General features: G+C 36.8%; 1 protein-coding gene across 1 annotated transcript in view; it reads left to right on the top strand.

The window, feature by feature from the left end:
* The window catches only part of CACNA1D (calcium voltage-gated channel subunit alpha1 D), a 344531-nt gene extending 322565 nt beyond the window's left edge, over positions 1–21966 (top strand). The window contains 8 exon segments of the mRNA XM_043518866.1: positions 905–1021; positions 2064–2431; positions 2868–2894; positions 3871–4020; positions 6292–6455; positions 14938–15059; positions 18185–18505; positions 19779–21966. Coding sequence (XP_043374801.1) covers positions 905–1021; positions 2064–2431; positions 2868–2894; positions 3871–4020; positions 6292–6455; positions 14938–15059; positions 18185–18505; positions 19779–20072 — 1563 coding nt within the window. The 3' untranslated portion in view covers positions 20073–21966.
* Positions 21967–23172: the final 1206 nt, after the last annotated feature.

Below are 23172 nucleotides of genomic sequence, written 5' to 3'. Positions count from 1 at the left end.
ATGAGGAAGCCACTGTTTCCTTTTCAACTTCAGATCCCAGCAATCAGAACTCTTAAGTCAGGTTCTTGGGACTGCCCTCTGGACAATAAATAATCTCATTTTATCTGCACAGACTGCATTTTGTTTGTTTTGGGTGGCCAGACAATGATATTTTTCCTTGCATATACCAGCAAAGCCTTGATTAGCACAATTTTACTGTATGTTTATTAGATGGGAAAAAGATCTCCTAAAAATCACGTTAAAAGGCCTGTCTGTACAAAGGCATTGCTTTCTTGGCATGGAGTGCGATGTCTGCTTATTGTGTGGCATGTAGGTCCGCTTTTTCATTGGTTTTTAACATATTTTTTATGAAAGAAGTTTTCCACTGCAAGATCTGGACACCATACTGGTTTAACTTCATCGGCATTTGCATCTGACCTTCCTTTCTCTTCCTCAGTCTCTTTCAGAGTCTCTAATCCTGTTACTGTTATTTCCCTGTGCTTCCTGAAGGGAAGGCAAGGCTGCAAACAACTTTTGGGGCATGTCATCCTTTGGAATGAAATGCTTTTCTTATTGAAATACCTTTTATTAAGAGCTTATTGATTTTTCATATGTATTGGCACTCTGCAGGAGTTTCTCTCCATTGACTTCAATGGGCTTTGGGTTGGGCCTCATACCAGGATAAAAAGGAAATATATTGGACTTGTTGGTGTTATGCTGGTGTAAGCATGGTGCTAATGACAGTGGACAAAGGCTATATAGGTTTAGTTCTGTAAAGTAGCACCTCGTAATTACATTTATAGCAAGATTTATAGACTTTACCTTGACAAATAGACTATCCTTTTAAAATAAGTTACATGCTTGTGATATATTTTCAAAAAGGAAACTATATTCCTAATGTATTATGATATTTTCATTGATTTAGGCAGGACTAAGAACTCTTCATGACATTGGCCCTGAAATTCGTCGAGCTATATCCTGTGACTTGCAAGATGATGAACCTGAGGAAAATAATCATGAGGAAGAGGAAGATATATATAAAGTAATTACTCAGAAAGTAGCCACATGGCAGAATGTTTATTATGTTTTTATATTTGTAGAACTCATCAGACCACTTGGACTGCATCTAACAGAATATTTTAAAAGATATTTTAACAAAAAACAATTTTAACAAAAGGACACATTCCATCCCTTTCAAAATTTAGCTGAAATATTTTTCCTATAGTTACCCCACTCAGGAAAAGTCATAAGAAAAGGCATGAGTCTTAAACTATGCTTAGAAAGTCAACAAAATCATGTTCTCTTAGGCCAATGGGGGAGCAAATTCCAGCATCAAAGGCCATGCACTACACACCTTACCACAGAAGTTCAAATCAAGGACTGGAAGTGAAAGTACCTCAACTAGTCTCAGCTTTTACAATGGTAGATAGAGAAAGGTGGATTCTTAGGTTGCCAGATTCCAGACTAAAACAGCATAGTTTAAAATCAGCACCTTGAATTGCACATAAAAGCCAGTTGGAAGACTTGGGCTAATAATCTGATGAAGTGAGCTGTAGCTCACGAAAGCTTATACTCAAATAAATTTGTTAGTCTCTAAGGTGCCACAAGTACTCCTTTTCTTTTTGGGATAATAAGTGTTAAATACTGACTACAGTGGCAGACACTTGTAATTAAGGGGGAATCTACTTTCTACATTAGATGCTCCTTCTGAGTTGTCTTCAGGGCACCCATGGAGAACATGCTACAGCTGTCTACTCTAGGAGGTACTAAAAGCAATAAAAGGGTGAGTTCCACATCCAAGAAACAAGGTCAAAGGTAGAGCTAGTCAAATAGTTAAAAAGCAGGTTTGTGAATGTTTCTTCAAAAAGGCATGCCAGGTTCTGTTTGTTATTATTTGTGGGGTCATGTTATTAATTTCTCATTAATATTTGGAAGGCTGTCTTTGTTTAAATATATGCAAATTCAAAAATGTTCACAAATTTTAGCACAAATGTTTATTCATGCAAAAATGCATTCAAGAAGTGTATTTATTAATTATTAGCCCATTTAAAAATGTTCAGACATCCTTTTTATTTTTTAAACAGAGGAACGGTGCCCTGTTTGGAAACCATATAAATCATGTTAGCAGTGATAGGAGAGATTCGTTTCAACAAATCAATACCACACACCGTCCCCTGCATGTCCAACGGCCTTCAATTCCATCTGCAAGTGATACTGAGAAAAATATGTACCACCACGCCTCAAATTCTGTATTACATAACCATCATAATCACAACTCAATAGGAAAGCACGTTCCAAACTCAACAAATGCCAATCTCAATAATGCCAATATGTCCAAAGTTGCTAATGGAAGGCACCCAAACATTGGAAATCATGAGCATAGGTCTGAAAATGGATACCATTCATACTCCAGAGCTGATCATGAGAGGCATAAAAGATCAAACAGTAAGAGGTAAACTTTATGATATGTTTGTGTTCAGTAAATAAACATCCTATAGCATGTGTAATAATTTAGAATGCTGTAGTGCTACTCCAAAACTCATACTGTGCTACTTATTACCTAATAAATCAAAAGCTATTTGTTTTAAGGATGGTGGTAGAGGTAGTGGTTACTTTCATTTTTTTTTTATTGTATTGACAAATGAAACTATGATTTAACATATAACTAATTTCTTACCCAATTAGAAAAATATATTTAACACAATAGCCCATGTAATCTAGGAGTGCATTGTCTCAAAGAGTTAAAATATTGTTTTTTTTTAAACAAATCCATTGGACAGTCACAGTATAGAAAGTGTGTAGTCACCATTAATAGTGAAGTTCTGAAAATTATTTAATTGTCTGATTAAAAAAAATTCTTTCCACATTTTTATGGCTTTCCTGGATAGAACACGCTATTATGAAACTTACATTAGGTAAGTGCATATTGTTTAAGACAAATGTTTAAATTATGAGACAACATAAAAGCTCTCAATGTTCTTACAGTGGAAAAACAATAATAAAGTAGCCAGAGTTAACCAGAAACAAACTTAGAATAACTAAAGTGTGGAATTAAAAGATATAAAATGACTACAAATTTGTGATAATTTTATGGGACTAATTTTGCTCCATGGCTGTATGGTAAGTGACTGACATGGGCTGATAAAGTTCAAGACTTTGAACTTGATTCTGCACTATTAGAATCAATGGTATGTTTGGCAATGACTTTAGTGGACACAGGAGCATGCCCAAAGGGTAGTTCCTGTTTAAAAAATGTCAAGTTTAATCCTACTTCACTTAGACTGGAGGAGATAAAAAGTATGCAATGTTAAAGGTATTATTGTAAGAATTACTTAATATTGGCTAGTGATATTTATGGGCAAGGAAAAGATAACCTATTTAGTGTTTGTCAGAGTTGCTTGCGTTATGAATGTTAGAGGTCAGATAGAGGGCACCTCCTGAAAAGTATTTCTTAATCTAGTAGTTTTTATGTTTAGAATTTGCACAGCTGTTTTCACACTTTGCTTCGGAAGACTTTACTGAGTGCTCTTATATTTTTGCCCACTGACAAATTTTAGGTATTTGAGAAACTTTTTCCTACATGTACTGTAGACTTCCATCTTGAAAGACTGATTTAAATGTGCTTGACTTTTCTAACTACTCAGAGTAACTACAGAAACATAGTAAATCTACCATACTTCTATTAACACTTTAAAAGAGAAAAGCAAAAACAGAATACCCATGTACCCATCTGTAGTTAAATGGAAGTTACTGTAAAGCATGAGTCCAGCTACGAGAGAACTTGTATGCCTGTCTTTATTTTTTTAAAAAAGCTATGCTAAAAGTGCAGGTTTAAATATAACCGTTATGGATAAAGTATAGTGAAATCCCAAACCACTGTACCAATTGTAGGTCAGACTCTGGTGATGGGCATCTACCAACTATTTGCCGTGAAGACCATGAAGTTCAGGATTACTGCAATGATGATCATTATATGGGAGAGCAGGAATATTTTAGTGGAGAAGAGTATTACGAAGAAGACTATATGTTGTCAGGAAGCAGGTGAGATTATTAGTCTTAACTACAAGAAATGTCAATAAATTATGTACGTACACCTAGCGTTACATTAAACACACTTTATACCTTAAAAATATCACTATTCCTTTCTTAGGGAAATAGAACAGTGAATGAGAATGCAAAATATACTTAAGCACATCTCATGTTGGGGTATGAAATGAGACCCCAGCAAATCCCTAATACATAATTCCAGAGTAGTGCAAAGGAAGTTAGTTAATTTGGACTGTGAGAAACTCTACAGTCCAAAATCAAAGAAGCCCCTACATTTACTGGGGAAAAATTGAATACTGCTTGAGATAAATGAAGATTTAAGGCCTGCCCCTGCTCCCAATGAAGTATATGACATAACTCCCGTTAACTTCAATGGCAGCTGGATCAGCCTTACTTGGGGAAGCTTTTAATGATGGTTCATTTGATTCCATAATCTCAGCAGAAGGAAGGATGATAATGAGACAGATAAACTATATGATGGACCCTATATAGTATGACATGACCAAATAAAGTACAGGCACAATCTCCCTTTATCAGTTCTAATCGCATCACCTTTTTCCATGTACCTGGTACAACCATTTGATACTGTGATACCTGCCCTGGCCTTTGGGCACCACTGCATTATAAATATTTAGTATTACACATTTGTTTCACCCAAGTCACGTCTTTCACAAGAATTTCATGGAGTGAATTTGCAGAATTGCTGAATTTATATTTATTACACATTCATAACCCTGAGTGAAATTCTAATTTATATTAATCTGAGTCCACACCCTTTTCCCTTGCCTTCCTGTCCCCTACTCTAATTCCTGAGGTCCAGTTTTCCCACCCAATTTCTCCTCATTTTTGGACTTGTTTGGATTTTCCCCAGCCAGAATTTCCATTTGAAACTCATTTCTTACAGTTTTAATATTTCTGTCCTGCAGCATTCTTAGAAAGCCTGTTCTAACAACTTTCTTTTTGATCCAATATCAACAATTCCTGTGACTTTCACATTCAACAGTTTAACTTCTTTTGTTGCTGTCACTTACCTGATTTATTCAAAAATTGTGTATCTATTCCATGTAGATCCAAGCTTTCCCACTTCAGCTTGGATTCATACAGTTCCCTGAACTGGGCGAGGGGCAGTCATTAGGTCATTAATATGCCCTTTCCTGACTTTCCTTGAATTTAGAACAATCTGTCTTTTCATGATCTGTTCATTTTACTGTGCTAACATTTCATGGAACAGGTCTCCTACTTTTTTGGCAACAGTCAACGTTCTCTGTTTTACAAACTGCTTGTAACCTTTTTTTCAAACATGTCAAATGTTTCATACATCCTGTTAGGAAATCCCTGTCTCATCATGAATTATACACAAATTTGTACTTACAGGACTAAAGGTAGATTGTTTCCACCGTCCTTACAAAGACTACTATCATCTCTCCTAAATTGCTATCTAGAAAGATTCCAGCTGTTCAACCAATTCCACAGCCTCATAAGTCTCCTCAGCCTCCATGTGTTGGTTTTAATTTGCAAGGGCAGATTCCCTGCTTCCATTCCCTGCTTGTCCTAGATGTACTTGTGCATATCCACATGTGCCAAACATAACCATCTTCTCTACTCTTAGTTCAAGTGGAGTCTCCACCTTCTTTTTTCTTTGTGCCCTACCTGCACTCCAAACAACTCAGATTGGCAGCTGGCCCCAAATTGAATCGGTCCATCCAAGTTAGCAACTAAGAACCCCCTCCACTTCCATTTTATTAGGTATCCACTCATTTTGGATATAATATTAATTAGAATTAAATAGGCCTTTGTAATACTCAAGCAGTAACAGTCTGAACTTTTTGCGCTGAGCCCTTCAAATTACCCAGAAATCATAAGGAAAGATATGGTGGGGGTGAGGAAAGAGTTTTGCTGTTTTTAACCAGAGGATATATTGAGGCCTTGAGTTATAATCTTCAGTAATAATAGTAACATTGATGTCAAGGATTATAACCACATGGTTTTTTACCAAGCATAATATTATTTAATTAAACCATGAAGGTTAATGTGTGACTTATTCTAAACAAACCAGCATATGGCAATTTTCTCATAATCGGTGCACAATCAGAAACCAATATGTTAATAATGAGTCACGTTTTTCCAGATGTTTTGTTTAGTTCTCATGCTGCGGCAAGAATCAGTATAAGAACAATGCGTGGAGTCCTTTGGCCTGGTAAATGAAAAGATTATTGATCAGTTTATTGAAACTGCCCTTATTAAAAGTATGTTTCTTTAATTCAGGCACACGTCTGACTATCACAACAGATATCACTGCAATGACTTAGATTTTGAGCGGCCAAAAGGCTACCATCACCCACATGGGTTTTTTGACGACGACGATTCACAGATCTGTTACAATTCAAAAAGATCTCCTAGGAGACGGTTGCTACCTCCAACACCTACATGTGAGTACAGTAAAAATGTCTAAGTGCCTCAGATTTTTATCAGTGAATACGTGGTCAGTTCTACATAGAAGCTTGGATGAAAAAGAGAATATTCCTGTGGACCTTGACATCGCTCTCACCATCACTCCTTGTGATTTTTTAGAGTAAACCGCTCTGATTAGTATATTTACCAACTTTGCAGACAACAGATGGAAATGTCTATCTTGAGGTGCAGCCCACAGCATCTACAGGTCCCAGCATATAACTGCATGTGTCTCTCATTCTCCCTTGCTTCCCTCATCCCTTCATCATTTCATTAACATGATGTGACTGTCCTGCATTTTCTCCAGCTAATATAGAAAACATTGCAAAGGAACGAAGTCCCTGGTCTCTGTTTACTTTATGAGGTCAGTGGAAAATGTTCAGGTAGGATGCAGCATACATAGAGGTTTGCCCTACATAGAGCTTGGATCAGGAAGTGTTTTTTGTGTGTGTGCACGCCCCTAAGGGAAACAAAGGGTTATTCATGTTCACAGGTTTATTATGTTGGTATAAAGGAAAGCGAACTATTGTCACTCTAGTGACTCACCCTCTGGCACTTTCCATGACTCTTTCAAACCAGACACACCACCTGCTAATACTATTACAGCTTTTATTTGATGGTTTTTTGTCAGATGAAAGCAACACAAGCTTTCCCATTTATTTTTAATTTGGAAAAGGTGTTTTCTCAGTTAAGGGCATCTGCACCTGTATCTCCCCTCAGTGGGTAAGTGCACCCATGCGCAAGCCTCCACCTCTCCAGTCGTTGCCTTTCTTGGGTGGAGAAACGTCTCGCTCCCTTCTCAGTGGGGTATCTCCATGATGATCAGTTCCCTGCCTTCACTATGTATTTCTCAGCAAAGGCAGTCTACCTAAACAGACCTGCTTGCTTTCTCTTCAGAGATGGATAACAGAGTGATTGCTAGAGATATAAGTTACCATGCAGCACTTCCTCTGCAGGTCTACAGAGAAAGCATATTAAGAACAATAAAATAACTTAATTGTATGCTAATAATCTTACCAGGCATCATTCCAACCTAAGCTTTTCTTTGTGATTACAAATTCATTGGTGCTTCAGCTCAGAACAAGCCATAGTCTTATAAGGCCTCAGTAGGCCATGTCCTTCTAATCCTTCCTTAAGGATTGGGGCCTTTCATGGACCAGGGGTCCTGCCCATCTGCTGGATCAGGAAGAAGGCCCTGATTTAGGTTAAATGCCAGGCTTTTATCCAAAAGTATTTTCTTTGTCTGTTGGTCTCTGCAGAATCCAGTTTTAACTGGTATATGTGCATCTTTCCAGGGAGGTGGCTTCAAAGGCTGAAAACAGAGGAAGTTCATTAGCATCCCCTCCCACTCCCACTAGAAAAGGTCCATACAATGTAACAACAACATAAACACAGTTGCATTTTTAATACAATGTACTACAAAGGTATTAGCTCTAATTCAGTAAGGTTTAACTTAACTCAGTAAAGGTTATCTTAATTTGATAAGTTTTGTTCAGAATATTACACAATATTATCTGTCTGTCGCAGGTGTTTTGTCAGTAACAATACAAGTACTTCATAATGCTTCTCTTTTTGTGGATATAACTGAGGCAGTCTCCATCCATATGGTTTTAGCAAACACCACAGATAAATGTAAACTAAACAGCAATAAGTCACCAGGACCAGATGGTATTTACCCAAGAGTTCTGAAGGAACTCAAATGTGAAATTGCAGAACTACTAACTGTAGTCTGTAATCTATCATTTAAATCAGCTTCTGTACCATATGTCTGGAGGATAGCTAATGTGACACCAATTTTTAAAAAGGGCTCCAGAGGTGACCCCGGCAATTACAAGCCTATAAGCCTGACTTCAGTACCGGGCAAACTGGTTGAAACTATAGTAAATAACAAAATTGTCAGACTCATAGATGAACATAATTTGTTGGGAAAGAGTCAACATGGTTTTTGTAAAGGGAAATCATGCCTCACCAATCTACTAGAATTTTTTGCGGGGGTCAACAAGCATGTGAACAAGGGGGATCCAGTGGATATAGTGTACTTAGATTTTCAGATAGCCTTTGACAAGGTCCCTCACCACAGGCTCTTAAGCAAAGTAAGCTGTCATGGGATAACAGGAAAGGTCCTCTTATGGATTGGTAACTGTTTAAAAGATAGGAAACAAAAGGTAGGAATAAATGGTCAGTTCTCAGAATGGAGAGATGTAAATAGTGGTGTCTCCAGGGGTCTGTTCTGGGCCCTGTTCTATTTAGCATATTCATAAATGATCTGGAAAAAGGGGTAAACAGTGAGGTGGCAAAATTTGCAGATGATACAAAACTACTCAAGATAGTTAAGTTCCAAGCAGACTGTGAAGAGCTACAAAAGAATCTCTAAAAACTGGGTGACTGGGCAACAAAATAGCAGATGAAATTTAGTGTTATGAATAGTGAAAGTAATGCACATTGGAAAACATAATCCCAACTATACATATAAAATGGTGTGGTTTAATTAGCTGTTCCCACTCAAGAAAGAGATCTTGGAGTCACTGTGGATAGTTCTCTGAAAACATCCACTCAATGTGCAGAGGCAGTCAAAAAAGCGAACAGAATGTTGGGAATCATTAAGAAAGGGATAGATAATAGGACAGAAAATATCATATTGCCTCTATATAAATCCATGGTATGCCCACATCTTGAATACGTGTGCAGATGTGGTCATCCCATCTCAAAAAAGATATACTGGAATTGGAAAAGGTTCAGAAAAGGGCAATAAAAATTATTAGGGGTATGGAACAGCTACCACATGAGGAGAGATTAAGACTGGGACTTTTCAGCTTGCAAAAGAGACAATTAAGGTGGGGTATGACAGAGGTTTATAAAATCATGACAGGTGTGGAGAAAGTAAATAAAGAAGTGGTATTTACTCCTCATAACACAAGAATTAGGAGTCATCAAATGAAATAAATTGGCAATAGATTTAAAACAAACAAAAGGAAGTATTTTTTACACTACTCACAGTCAACCTATGGAACTCCTTGCTGGAGCATGTTGTAAAGGCCAAAACTATAACAGGGTTCAAAAAAGAACTAGATAAGTTCATGGAGGATAGGTCCATCAATGGCTATTAGCCAGGATAGGTAGCGATGGTGTCCTTAGCCTCTGTTTGCCAGAAGCTGGGAATGGGCGACAGGATGGATCACTTGATGATTACCTGTTCTGTTAATTCCCTCTGGGGAAGCTGGCATTGATCACTGTTGGAAGACCAGATACTGGGCTAGATGAACCTTTGTTTCTGGCTCACTATGGCCGTTCTTATATTCTTACATAATTTCAGATTGAATACAGCTAAAATGGATTGATGGTGATTTCCCCCCAGTACTTTTGGGGGGTAGCATTGCCCTTTCAATGGGCTTTTTTTCAAATCCTATTAAAATATCTTGGTATTATTCGTCATCAAGATCTCTTATTTGAAATTCACACCAGATCCTCCATTTATTATCTCAGAAACATTACTAGAATTTAGTCTGTGTTTTTTCTCATGCGTGCAGAAATGGTCATTTCTACTTTAGTTTCTATGTTGAAGTAGTGTGATGTATTGCTACATAGACCAGACAATAAAACCCTCTGTAGACTTCAAGTTCCACAGAACGCTGCCAGCACGTTTCTGACATGTACTCCTATTTTTCAGTCACTTTGTCCACTGCTCAAATCTTTACTTTGGCTTCCAAATAATGTTTGTATTACATCCAACATTGCTCCTCTCATCCTCCAAATCCCAGTGTAGTCCTGATTTACATACCAGTCCAGCATAAATAGATTAGCAATGCCAGTCTTCTGGTGCATTCTAGAGCCAAACAAAGTACCTGGATCTTGATCTTTGAACTGTGAGATACTTCATGGGTATGAACCATTTTTTTCCTTGTTTGGTTTGAGAAGCAAATAGTAACTCTTTTTTAATGCTAGACATAAAACATATTTGATTTCTATTACTTATCTTCTTCAGTGGGGAAGGATCATTAGAGTATAAAATGCCCTGGGACTCATTATATAAGAAATGCCAAATAAGAGCAGTTTTTATTTGTAAAATGTGAAAATACATAAAGACCCCAAATCCGATTAAGATTCAGAAGTGTGTCAAGAATTAGTTTTTGTTTGGGAGGGAAATGTAATGGGGTCACTGCCACCCTCCCCAGGGTAAGGTCAGTGGCTCTTTTAAGAAAAAGTAGAAAACCGTAATGAAAAGCAACAAATACATAAGCAGTTTTTGCAATAAGTTCTCTAATAATGCTATCTATGCAGGATTCTCACTTCTGAGTTTCATTAGCTTTTGCCTTTTGGACCCTTGGTGGTGGTGGTAGTGAGATAAAGCACAAAATCCCTATAGGTCATCACACTGGAGAGTATAAATGTTGCTCTCCAGATGTTCCCACAATTTCCTTCAAATGAGTGAGAAGTGAAGCCACCAGAAAGTTACGAGCCTTCTGCTAAAGGCATCAAGGAAACACCAACTTAGAAAGGGGCTCCTCCTCTGTCCTTTGGGGAAGCAGGCTCCAATATAGCTTTTCACCAGTCCCTCTGATGACAAAGATACTGGAAAATCTCAGGCTCTTCCCTTCGGCCCATTTAAGGTGTTTGCCTCTACATGGTTCAGATGAGAGTGGAATATATATACCCTGTACATATAAGTGAGAGAGAAACCTTGAGCTAAAAAGTTCTCTATGGTCTCTTCTCTTCAGGAGCAGTGGAGTGGGAGGTTTCTCTATGATAACAGCCTGTCAGCCCCATTTAGCTTTTCCTCATAAAATGTTGGTGGGCTAAAGTCCTCCCCGTCACAAACAATATTAATCTGATAAGTCTTTAAAGAAGATTTACCAGTGAAAGACTGTTCCATCTTACGTTCTTTCCAGAAAGACACTTAGGCCTGGTTCTGATCTAAATTGCATCAAAGTAATGCAGGGGTAACTCCAGTGAAATAAATTAACTTAAAACAGTGCATTTTGGTACTTTAATACCCCAGCAGGGTTTAAAAGAAAGAAGATCCAACTAAGTCATTTCAATTAATGTTTGTGAAGGATACATTTATGTGTACATTCCAAAACTGCTACATTACATTGGAGAATTTCTATTAGCATCCAAATATGATCCAAGTTAATGTAACACACTGTGCCTTGGTTGAGTATTGCAGTTTGTTAGTAGATTCAGCTCTGGGAGCTCTGAGATTTGGGGCCATACAGCAAAGATCAGGCCGTAAGGTATCCTCAAAGGTATTTAGCCACCTATCTATCTTCGAAGTCAATATCTTTGAGGATCTGGATTTAAGTGCTTATTTCTTACTCAGTATCTTCAAATTTCTGTACTTTTCAAAGAGATGCAAAGAATGGTTTCCATGGACAGATTGCTACCTCACAGGTTTTTTACCAGGATTTTGGAAGTTGAAGTTGGACAAATTCAGACTGGAAATAAGAGTGTATATCATAAACAAATTAGGGTAATTAACTATTGGAATAGTTTATCAAGGGTCACAGCTGATTCTCCATCACTGGAAATTTTTAAATCAAGATTCAATGTTTCTAAAAGATCTGCTCTAGGAATAATTTTTGGGAAGTTCTATAGCCTGTGTTATACAGGAGGTCAGACTAAATGATTACAGTTGTCTTTTCTAGCCTTCGAATATGTTTTTCCTAATAACATGGAATGGCTTCTTACTAGGGCTGTCAAGGGACTAAAAAAATTATTCGTGATTAATTGCATGATTAAAACAATTAATCACGATTAATTGTGTGATTAATTGCATTGTTAAACAATAATAGAATACCATGTATTTAAATATTTTTGGATGTTTTCTACATTTTCAAATACATTGATTTCAATTACAACATAGAATACAAAGTGTACAGTGCTCACAAGTATTTACACTGTAAAAAACCCCAAAGAAATAGTATTTTTCAATTCACCTAATACAAGTACATGCTGATAATGGGTTCTGCTCGATAACGATCCAAAGCAGAGTGGACTGATGCACGTTCATTTTCATCATTTGAGTCAGATGCCACCAGCAGAAGGCTGATTTTCTTTTTTGGTGATTTGGGTTCTGTAATTTCTGTATCTAAGTGTTGCTCTTTTAAGTCTTTTGAAAGCATGGTCCACACCTCATCCCTCTCAGATTTTGGACCGCACTTCAGATTCTTACACCTTGGGTCAAGTGCTGTAGCTATTTTTAGAAATCTCACATTGGTACTTCCTTTGCGTTTTGTCAAATCTGCTGTGAAAGTGTTCTTAAAACGAACATGTGCTGGGTCATCATCCGAGACTGCTATGACATGAAGTATATGGCAGAATGCAGGTAAAACAGAACAGAGACATACAATTCTCCCCAAGGAGTTCAGTCACAAATGTAATTAACACATTCTTTTCTTAACGAGCATCATCAGCATGGAAGCATGTCCTCTGGAATGGTGGCAAAGAATGAAAGGGCATACGAATGTTTAGCATATCTGACACGTAAATACCTTGCAACGCCGGCTACGAAAGTGCCATGCGAATGCCTGTTCTCACTTTCAGGTGACATTGTAAACAAGAAGTGGACAGCATTATCTCCTGCAAATTTTAACCAAACTTGTTTGTCTGAGCGATTGGCTGAAGTAGGGTTGAGTGGACTTGTAGGCGCTACAGTTTTACATTGTTTTATTTTTGAATGCAGTTATTTTTTGTACATAATTCTACATTTGTAAGTTCAACTTTCATGATAAAGAGATTGCACTACAGTACTACTTGTGTTAGGTGAACTGAAAAATAGTATTTCTTTTGTTTTTTTTACAGTGCAAATACTTGTAATAAAAAAATATAAAGTGAGCGCTGTATTCTGTGTTGTAATTGAAATCAATATATTTGAAAATGTAGAAAACATCCAAAATATTTAATAAATTTCAATTGGTATTATATAGTTTAACAGTGCGATTAATCGCAATTAAACTTTTTAATCGCAATTAATTTTTTGAGTTAATTACGTGAGTTAACTGCAATTAATTGACAGTCCTACTTCTTATCTGTCTCAATATTAAAAACATGGTTAGTACAAAAAACTACTACTTTAATTTACTTTGATTTGTGTAATGTTTCCAAAATGACACATTACATTGACCTGCAAAGAGCCAAGGATTTGGTAGTTTCTCTTTGGCAGCATGGTTCTTCAGCATGATGTAGCCCGATCTATAGATTTTATATATATCTATATACAGAGAGAGAGAGAGAGATTACTTAAGAATCCCCAGATGCCACTTGGAGGGTCGACAGTTTTTTGTCCCAAGATCAGGACCAGTATTATTCAAATTATTATACAGTTGGGAACCCCAATGTGCACAGTTGCAGCACTCACACTATAGAAACTCCTCTATCTTTACAAATAGTTTATTAATACATTTAGCACAGTCTCAAACACCCCAGCTCAGTGAGGTAGATAGAGATACTACAAAATATACATCTGCACACTCATATACTCACACCATCCCTTGTAGAACAACCTGAAGTGTTAGCCATCATCTTCCTCATCACCATCACCTTACCCCTCATCACCAGTGGCCATCATTCTGGCACCTCCCAAGGACTACATCTCCTTCTTCGTACCACCCCTATGCTGGGATGTCACTTTTATAATGTGTTGTGCTGATGCCACTATGTTTGATGCATATTCAGTAGGGGATTTCCCTCTTTTTCTTATTTATATTTCCTCACCTTACTAATGTTGGAGTATCTTTTTTCTATAGGTTAGTATATCAATTATCTTAACTTATTATTATATATGTTAATTTGTTACCATGGCCCTTCTGTGGTTAAGTATCTGTGTATGTAGCTCGTGTACATGTTATATGTCAGTTCACTGCCATGACACTCATGTGGTTGGATCATGTACCTGTGACCAGAACTTCCCTTTAAACACTCTATTTTCAGCTTCCCAATACTTAGGGTTTCCATTGGCTGTTTATCTGTTCAAAGGTCATAGGTCTTATGCTAACTTGCTGAAGCTAGTGTCTTACAGGATACAGGCCTGTAGGTTCCTTGCAGTACTGCTGAATATAATGAAAACCACTGAATATAATAAAGGCAAGCTAGCCCACTGAGCTACAATGAGGAACTTAAAGCTTCAGTGAAGAAATAAATAGTTAATTGTTATTTTAACTATACACAAGAAGCTTACAATATACAGCTAAAGTCAAGCGCCTTTCCCAGTCTGTTCTAAAATGCTCACTTTGACCCCTTCCTGAATTTTAGCTTTATTAATAAATGCAACTTCCACCTCCTGTATATCCAGTTTGGGTATTGAGCTGCCTGCTTCAGTAAGTCAACAGAGCCCATTTAAATCTGTCCCAATACCTGCTAATAATCTGCAGGGTTGTATTAGGTTGACCCATACTGGAATTTGGAAATATTTGACATTGAAAATGATCATAATCATTTTACTAATGAAACATTGTTACATTATAGCAAATCGCCGCTCTTCCTTCAACTTTGAATGCCTCCGCAGACAAAGCAGTCAAGATGAGATACCTCTCTCTCCTACTTTTCACCACCGCACCGCTTTACCACTGCATTTAATGCAACAACAGGTAATTAAAAAAATCTTTATAAACTGATGTTTAGTTAGACCAATTTAGCTTAGATCTTGTACCTCCTGGCTTCATGACTGTTCGAAAACCCATCGGTAAGCTCTGTACTTTGCCTGTGTACCTTGACCTACTTCCAAACAGTTGTGTACCTCACCATCTTTGCTGCAGTTGCCAGAAATAAGGCCTCCTAAAGCTGAATCTTCAGAAATGACAATTTCAGATATTGTAGATGATTTGACACCAACCAACAGAAATAATATTGGGGATGCCATAAAAATATGATGTTCCCAGCCATTCTAAATGCCCACAGATTAAGGAATATTGTCAGGTACTGGGTCTTTTAGCCACTCTGTTAATAGTACTGCTGTTCCTCAGGCTTTTTAACATGAGTATATTGGAACAACTGCTGCAGGTATATGGTTATCCTATAGCTGATGCCCTTTCAAAGTCTTCCTCTGCAGCAATACTACCATCCATTTTACAAGCACTGCACTTTGCCATGTGCGGGTTTACTTTTAATCTTTTCTTTCAGAGAAGTTCAACTGGTCTTTTTTTTTCATGTAGTCTGAGATCTTGACAGCTGTTTCATTTTTTAAATATACAAGCTTAGTCCCTTCAGGCCTATCAAATAAGGGATCAAGAGTAGTTAAAAATGACAAAACTGTACTGATGCCTATACCCTTGAATATAGAGTAATAGGTAGTCACTGTAATGTATGACGAAGGTGGAATCTGTGTTTGGAATAATGAAAACATTTAAAAACGCTGGCAATACATACTAATAACCCTTCACCACAGCTCCCTTGTATACCGTATCCCATCTGCATAAATCAACTATCACTTACTGCTTTCACTTACTGGTGTTTACTTTCTCATATGCCATTTGGTTTAAACTACATACTATATTCTGTGATGTGTTGAACTTCATGATGTTCTATGACTTCTAGATCAAAGTTCAAATAGAATGAAATAGTTTGCTGTTATATCATGGGACATATTCTGATGGTCCACAGGGTTTGCTGCAGCCAGAGCAGCTCTTAGACTGAATTATATTATACCATCTGGGCAAGACCCAGGCAGCCAGAAAATACAAGGAGCTTAAAACCAATTTAAAGATTAAAACCAGCTTCTTCCTCACCTGTTGCTGCAGGAAGGGAGGAACAAAGATCAGGAATATAGTCTGTTTGCCTTACATGCTGAATATTAGGGCTGTCGATTAATTCCAGTGAACTCACGCGATTAACTCAAAAAAATTAATTGCAATTAAAAAAATTAATTGTGATTAATCACAGTTTTAATCACACGGTTAAACAATAGAATGCCAATTGAAATTTATAAAATATTTTGGATGTTTTTCTACATTTTCATATATATTGTATTATATGTTGTATATTTTTATTACAAATATTTGCACTGTAAAAATGATAAACAAAAGAAATAGTATTTTTCAATTCACCTCATACTAGTACTGTAGTGCAATCTCTGTCGTGAAAATGCAACTTACAAATTTGGATTTTTTTTGTTATATAACTGCACTCAAAAACAAAACAATGTAAAACTTCAGAGTCTACAAGTCCATTTAGTCCTACTTCTTTTTCAGCCAATCACTAAGAGACAAACAAGTTTGTTTACATTTACAGGAGATAATGCTGCCATCTTCTTGTTTACAATATCACCAGAAAGTGAGAACAGGCATTTGCCTGGCACTTTTGTAGCCAGCATTATAAAGGTATATATGTGCCAGATATGCTAATCAGAAATCTTAAAAGAGCAACACTCTAATGCTGAAATTACAGAACCTGAACCACCAAAAAAGAAAAACAACCTACTGCTGGTGGCATCTGACTCAGATGATGAAAATGACATGTGTTGGTCCACTCTGCTTTGAATTGTTATCAAGCAGATCCTGTCATAGAATCATAGAATCATAGAATATCAGGGTTGGAAGGGACCCCAGAAGGTCATCTAGTCCAACCCCCTGCTCAAAGCAGGACCAAGTCCCAGTTAAATCATCCCAGCCAGGGCCTTGTCAAGCCTGACCTTAAAAACCTCTAAGGAAGGAGATTCTACCACCTCCCTAGGTAACGCATTCCAGTGTTTCACCACCCTCTTAGTGAAAAAGTTTTTCCTAATATCCAATCTAAACCTCCCCCATTGCAACTTGAGACCATTACTCCTCGTTCTGTCATCTGCTACCATTGAGAACAGTCTAGAGCCATCCTCTTTGAAACCCCCTTTCAGGTAGTCATCAGCATGGACGCATGCCCTCTGGAATGGTGGTTGAAGCATGAAGGGACATACGAATCTTTAGTGCATCTGGCACATAAGTGTCTTGCGATGTCAGCTACAACAGTGCCATGTGAACAACAGTGCCATGCGACATCAGCTACAACAGTGCCATATTCTCACTTTCAGGTGACATTGTAAACAAGAAGCAGGCAGCATTGTCTCCTGCAAACATAAACAAACTTGTTCATCTGAGTGATTGGCTGAACAAGAAGTAGCTCTGAGTGGATTTGCAGCCTCTAAAATTTTACATTGTTTTATTTTTGAATGCATTTTTTGTACATAGTTCTACATTTCAAGTTCACCTTTCATGATAAAGCGATTGCACCAGTACTTGTATTAGGTAAATTGAAAAATACTTTTTCTTTTGTTTTTTTTACAATGCAAATACTTGTAACCAAAAATAAATATAAAGTGAGCACTGTACACTTTTATTCTGTGTTGTAATTGAAATCAATATATTTGAAAATGTAGAAAACATCCAAAAATATTTAAATAAATGGTATTCTCTTAATGTTTAACAGTGTGATTAATTGCGATCAATATTTTTAATTGCTTGACATCCCTACTGAATATATTTTATTAAGCAAATATTCAGTCACAGTGTATCAAATAGGGTTTGGTCAAAAAAAGATCCTCTAGATAGATACTTGCCTATGTTGCCGATTAATTTATTTGAATTCCTCCCCGTCTTTTATATTGTCAAGTATCAAACATATAAAATGTCATGTCTCATAGCTGTCTAAATAATTAGATTGGATTTGAAATGAGGAATAAGCCTGACTACAGGATTGTTTGAGGTACGCTAACTCTTGTACTATTTTTACTTCCCTTTACCAGATCATGGCAGTTGCAGGTCTGGATTCCAGTAAAGCTCACAAACATTCACCAAGTCGTTCAACACGTTCCTGGGCCACCCCACCAGCTACCCCACCCAACCGGGACCGTACTCCATATTATACACCTCTAATCCAAGTTGACAGGGCTGAATCTACAGAGCAGATGAATGGTAGCCTACCGTCTTTGAACAGGAGCTCCTGGTATACAGATGACCCTGATATTTCCTACCGAACATTCACACCAGCCAATTTAACTGTACCTAATGACTTTAGGCATAAACATAGTGACAAACAGAGAAGTGCAGACAGTTTGGTAGAAGCGGTAAGTACTGAATAATCCCTGAAGTAGCCAAGTGTGTCTGTTCAGTTTTGTGTTAATTTTACTATATACCTGGCACAGACCACATTGGATTGTACTTAATCCACATATTTCACTAGAAATACTGTATTTCAAATTCAAATTCCCAAAAAGTCTTTAGGTAAGGTAGGGGAAAAGAAGGTATGCACCAGATCCTCAGCTCCAGTAAATCAAAGCTCCACTGAATCCCCACCCGAGGGCTTGGTCATAGCATGAGAGTCAGAGAGAGAACATGTTGACAACTTGATCCCAGGAACTAATGTATTAAAGTACAAAACAAAGAGGGGAATGAAGATTTGGAGCACTTCAAGAATATGACTTAAAACAAGGTTTCACTGTTGGCTAAATAATAAGAACTAGATCCTGCGCTGTCCTTCCATAATGGCTTATCGAAAAGGAATGGCAGAAGGTGCCTATCCTTCTGGTGCTTTTATGCAAGGTCCAAAGTCATCAAAGTCCTTGCATTAACTTGTTAACCTGAACACAAGGATTGTGCAAAGATATGGAAAGGGTGAGCTGATGGGAATGCCCATTGCACTCTGAAGAAATGGCAGTCATTTCTTTGCATGTAATCTCAAAAATATTATGAATTAGTAAGTGGTTTTTTGTTTATTTACAAAGCTTTGAAAACAAAGAATACTATGCAGGGTGCTGAGAATTATCATTATTATTACTCTCCCAATTGTAAAATGTTATTGAATATCCCTATCAGTCTAGCTAAGTAGGATGTGTCATGCTCAGGAATATAATTTTCAGTCTCCTCATCTCCAACATCAGTTCCCTCCCACAGCTGTGAACCAGATGTAACTTAATTGTCATCAACAGAAAACATTTTAGCTGAAGTTTTATTATACACTTGCTTGAAGTTTTATTGCCTAGTGTGGCTTTAAACAGAATTCTTCCTTAAATTTTATTATAGTAAATCAGTTTTTAGTGTATGATGTTTATCAAGGGCTTGATGCATTTTAAACCTCCTATAAAAGAACTGAATGTCATGCGTTGTCAGTGACATCCTTACTGTGTTGATAAAACCCTCTTTGGGGCTATTTGACTATTGTAAATGCAAGTTAATTACAAGTAAAATTTTGTTCTGGTTGCTCTAGTGACTTCAGCTCATAGATCTCTTGGGCTTTGCACCTAAGCTATCCAGGAGAAACGTGAAGCTCGCTGTGTATTTATTTATAACCTGCTCTTCATTCTAAACATTGAATCCACATTTATCCTATTTCTTTTTCAGGTACTTATATCTGAAGGCCTAGGGCGGTATGCAAAGGACCCTAAATTTGTTTCAGCTACTAAACATGAGATTGCTGATGCTTGTGACATGACTATTGATGAGATGGAAAGTGCAGCAAGTAACCTTCTCAATGGAAATATTAGCAATGGGACCAATGGGGATATGTTCCCCATTTTAAGCAGGCAAGATTATGAACTTCAAGACTTTGGTACTGGTTATAGTGATGAAGAACAAGACACTGGTAGATATGAAGAAGACTTAGCTGATGAAATGATATGCATTACAACCTTATAGTATTTAGCAAGAAACAAATAAATAATTTTTAATAACAGAAAAAGTGCCTCATAGTTCAAAGATGCTAGGCACTAGTTGGAATTAATAATTAATCAAGCTTTGTACAAGTGATGTCACACCTCAAGAAGCCATAATTTATTTATCAGTAAGTGTCTCCAGTTGTTGAAATGTGACCAATGCTGTAGTACGTCAAGTCCTTTACCACAGAATCTTCATTTCCTCAGTAGGAATAGAGTTATGTAAAACCAAGCCGATTCTGAAGATCCCGTTTCCAGAAGACTAGAGAAGAGTTCTGAGGTGTAATATCTTGCCTGTCTTTCAAACTTGTGCTACTGTCATTCACAGTGAAGCAGGAGTTTCTGAATGAAAAATGTGTGTAGGTCCAGCACAAAAATATGTGGGGAAGACTACTATGTGAGACAGGTGATGGCAATCAAAAGTGTCATTACCTCAGCATTCAATAGCATATCAAATGTTAACTGCATTCAGCATATCCATTCTAACATTGTTTTCAAACTTGCCTCCTGATTTATTTTTCTTAACGCTCTTCTAAAATATGTCAAACTCTACCTACCAGAAAAAGAACCTAAAAACATTTCTGTCATATGTAACATTAGTTTACATAGGAAAATATCATTCAGATAGTCTGTTTTATGACTATCATGTTAAGGGCAAAATATACTGGAATAATTGCATTCTTACTAATGCACTTGCAACCAGGTTAAAGTAGAATTAGTTAAAATAGTTTGTTAATTATATAGTAGAAATTACTGTAAATGAATTGTAATATACAATAATTTGTATTTGTAAAGAGATGTTCTATATTTTGTAATTATTGTACCGTAATTGAACTGCAGCAATATTTATGAAACCTAATTATTGTAATTCTCCGCAGAATTCTAGATATAAGTATTTTTACTTGGAATATATAGAGCTATAGGATAAATATTTAACTAGAGCCACCACTCAATGTAAATCTCTTTTTGGGGTAAGGTTTCAGGTTTAGAGAAACTTGACAATATTCAGATTTTATAAAATATTTTGAGTCAATAAGAATCTCTCTTTACATAAGGGATGCACAGATATCTATTTTCAGTCCTATATTCAGAAAGTTAAAAGAATGGAAATTATCTGCTAATTTTTTTGATTGACAATAAGCTGTGATCTTTTTATTATAAATATCCTAAATTATAGATAAATACTAAATTAATTGAAGAAATTGGCCAAGTCTTCATTGGTCTTGAGACATTTATAATTTTATCACAACTAAATTGACCAAGTAGCCGAATTCTGTATTCGGAATATGGGGGAGAAATTTTTTTGCAGGTGGATGAAAATGTCTAAATTCCAATCCTGTGTACTAATTATTCTGCTCATAATAAAAAACAAGATAAAAGGACTCTCCCTAGAACCAATCAGATTCCTGATATATAAAAATACTACGTTATTGCCTCTCCCCTTTTGCTGTTCTATGTGCAGATTATATACTTTAAAGGATTTATTTTTATGCAATTGAAAGAGGGATTAGGTTCTGTTCACGATGCAGTAAAACCCTGATACAAATACAATTTTGGGGGAAAATGTCAAAATCTTCTATTTTATTAACACTGAATAAATTTGACTTGCTCTGCAAAGTTACCTTATCAGGGTTTACCTGTACTTAACAAGATAGGTAGCAATTCAGTTCACATTTTTAAAATGTGAAATATAAAACATGTCAATAAACATTTTTGTACATAATGAGTTTGCTATGGATACCTTACAGACCTCTTCTTGAATCATTCTTTTGTCAAATGCCAGGATAAAACTTAAGGGTTTGTAAATTATTTCTTGACCTACATCATTTTGTATTAAAGCAAATGCAAAATGTTCTTCAGAATAAAACCGTGTAATAATTTTATTATACTTGGGGTTCCTTTGTCTAACACTTTCAACCAGTGTAATCTCCAAAAGTTAAACGCTTATTGCAGCATTCGGCGAAATGGTGGTCTTTCATTTGGAAAATGTATGCCTAAGGATTATGCTATTCTAGCCTAAACTTTTTATGAATCATTGATTTGAAGTATATAAAACATGCATTTAAAGCTGATAAGGCATTTTGTGTGTAAAAGGCCAGCAGTATCCGGCTCCAAGCAAAGAATTTTTTAAAAAGTAACCCATAACAAAAAGGAAAATTTTCCTAAAAGCCCCTACAGACTCTATCAGACTGACTCATGCACACGTCACCTCCTTCCAGAACATGCTTGGTTAGGTTGTTTGGCATTAGTCACTTCTAATCACATTTTTAGTTATACTTCCCTGGCTTACAAAAACAGAACACTTTGGAAGTCGAGAGAATAAAGTTTCTGTATCAGATGAGATCACTAAAATTACTGTAAAAAGAAAAGGAGTACTTGTGGCACCTTAGAGACTAACAAATTTATTAGAGCATAAGCTTTCGTGAGCTACAGCTCACTTCATCGGATGCATTTGGTGGAAAAAACAGAGGAGAGATTTATATACACACACACAGAGAACATGAAACAATGGGTTTATCATACACACTGTAAGGAGATTTCAGAGTAGCAGCCGTGTTAGTCTGTATTCTCAAAAAGAAAAGGAGTACTTGTGGCACCTTAGAGACTAACAAATTTATTAGAGCATAAGCTTTCGTGAGCTACAGCTCACTTCATCGGATGCATTTGGTGGAAAAAACAGAGTAGAGATTTATATACACACACACAGAGAACATGAAACAATGGGTTTATCATACACACTGTAAGGAGAGTGATCACTTAAGATAAGCCATCACCAACAGCAGGGGGGGGAAGGAGGAAAACCTTCCATGGTGACAAGCAGGTAGGCTAATTCCAGCAGTTAACAAGAATATCAGAGGAACAGTGGGGGGTGGGGTGGGAGGGAGAAATACCATGGGGAAATAGTTTTACTTTGTGTAATGACTCATCCATTCCCAGTCTCTATTCAAGCCTAAGTTAATTGTATCCAGTTTGCAAATTAATTCCAATTCAGCAGTCTCTGGTTGGAGTCTGTTTTTGAAGCTTTTTTGTTGAAGTATAGCCACTCTTAGGTCTGTGATCGAGTGACCAGAGAGATTGAAGTG

The sequence above is a fragment of the Dermochelys coriacea genome, chromosome 7 (assembly GCF_009764565.3).
Source record: "Dermochelys coriacea isolate rDerCor1 chromosome 7, rDerCor1.pri.v4, whole genome shotgun sequence".
NCBI lineage: Eukaryota > Metazoa > Chordata > Testudines > Dermochelyidae > Dermochelys > Dermochelys coriacea.
The sequence above is the reverse complement of the archived record's forward strand: the minus strand, read 5'-3'. Positions and strand labels throughout refer to the sequence as shown.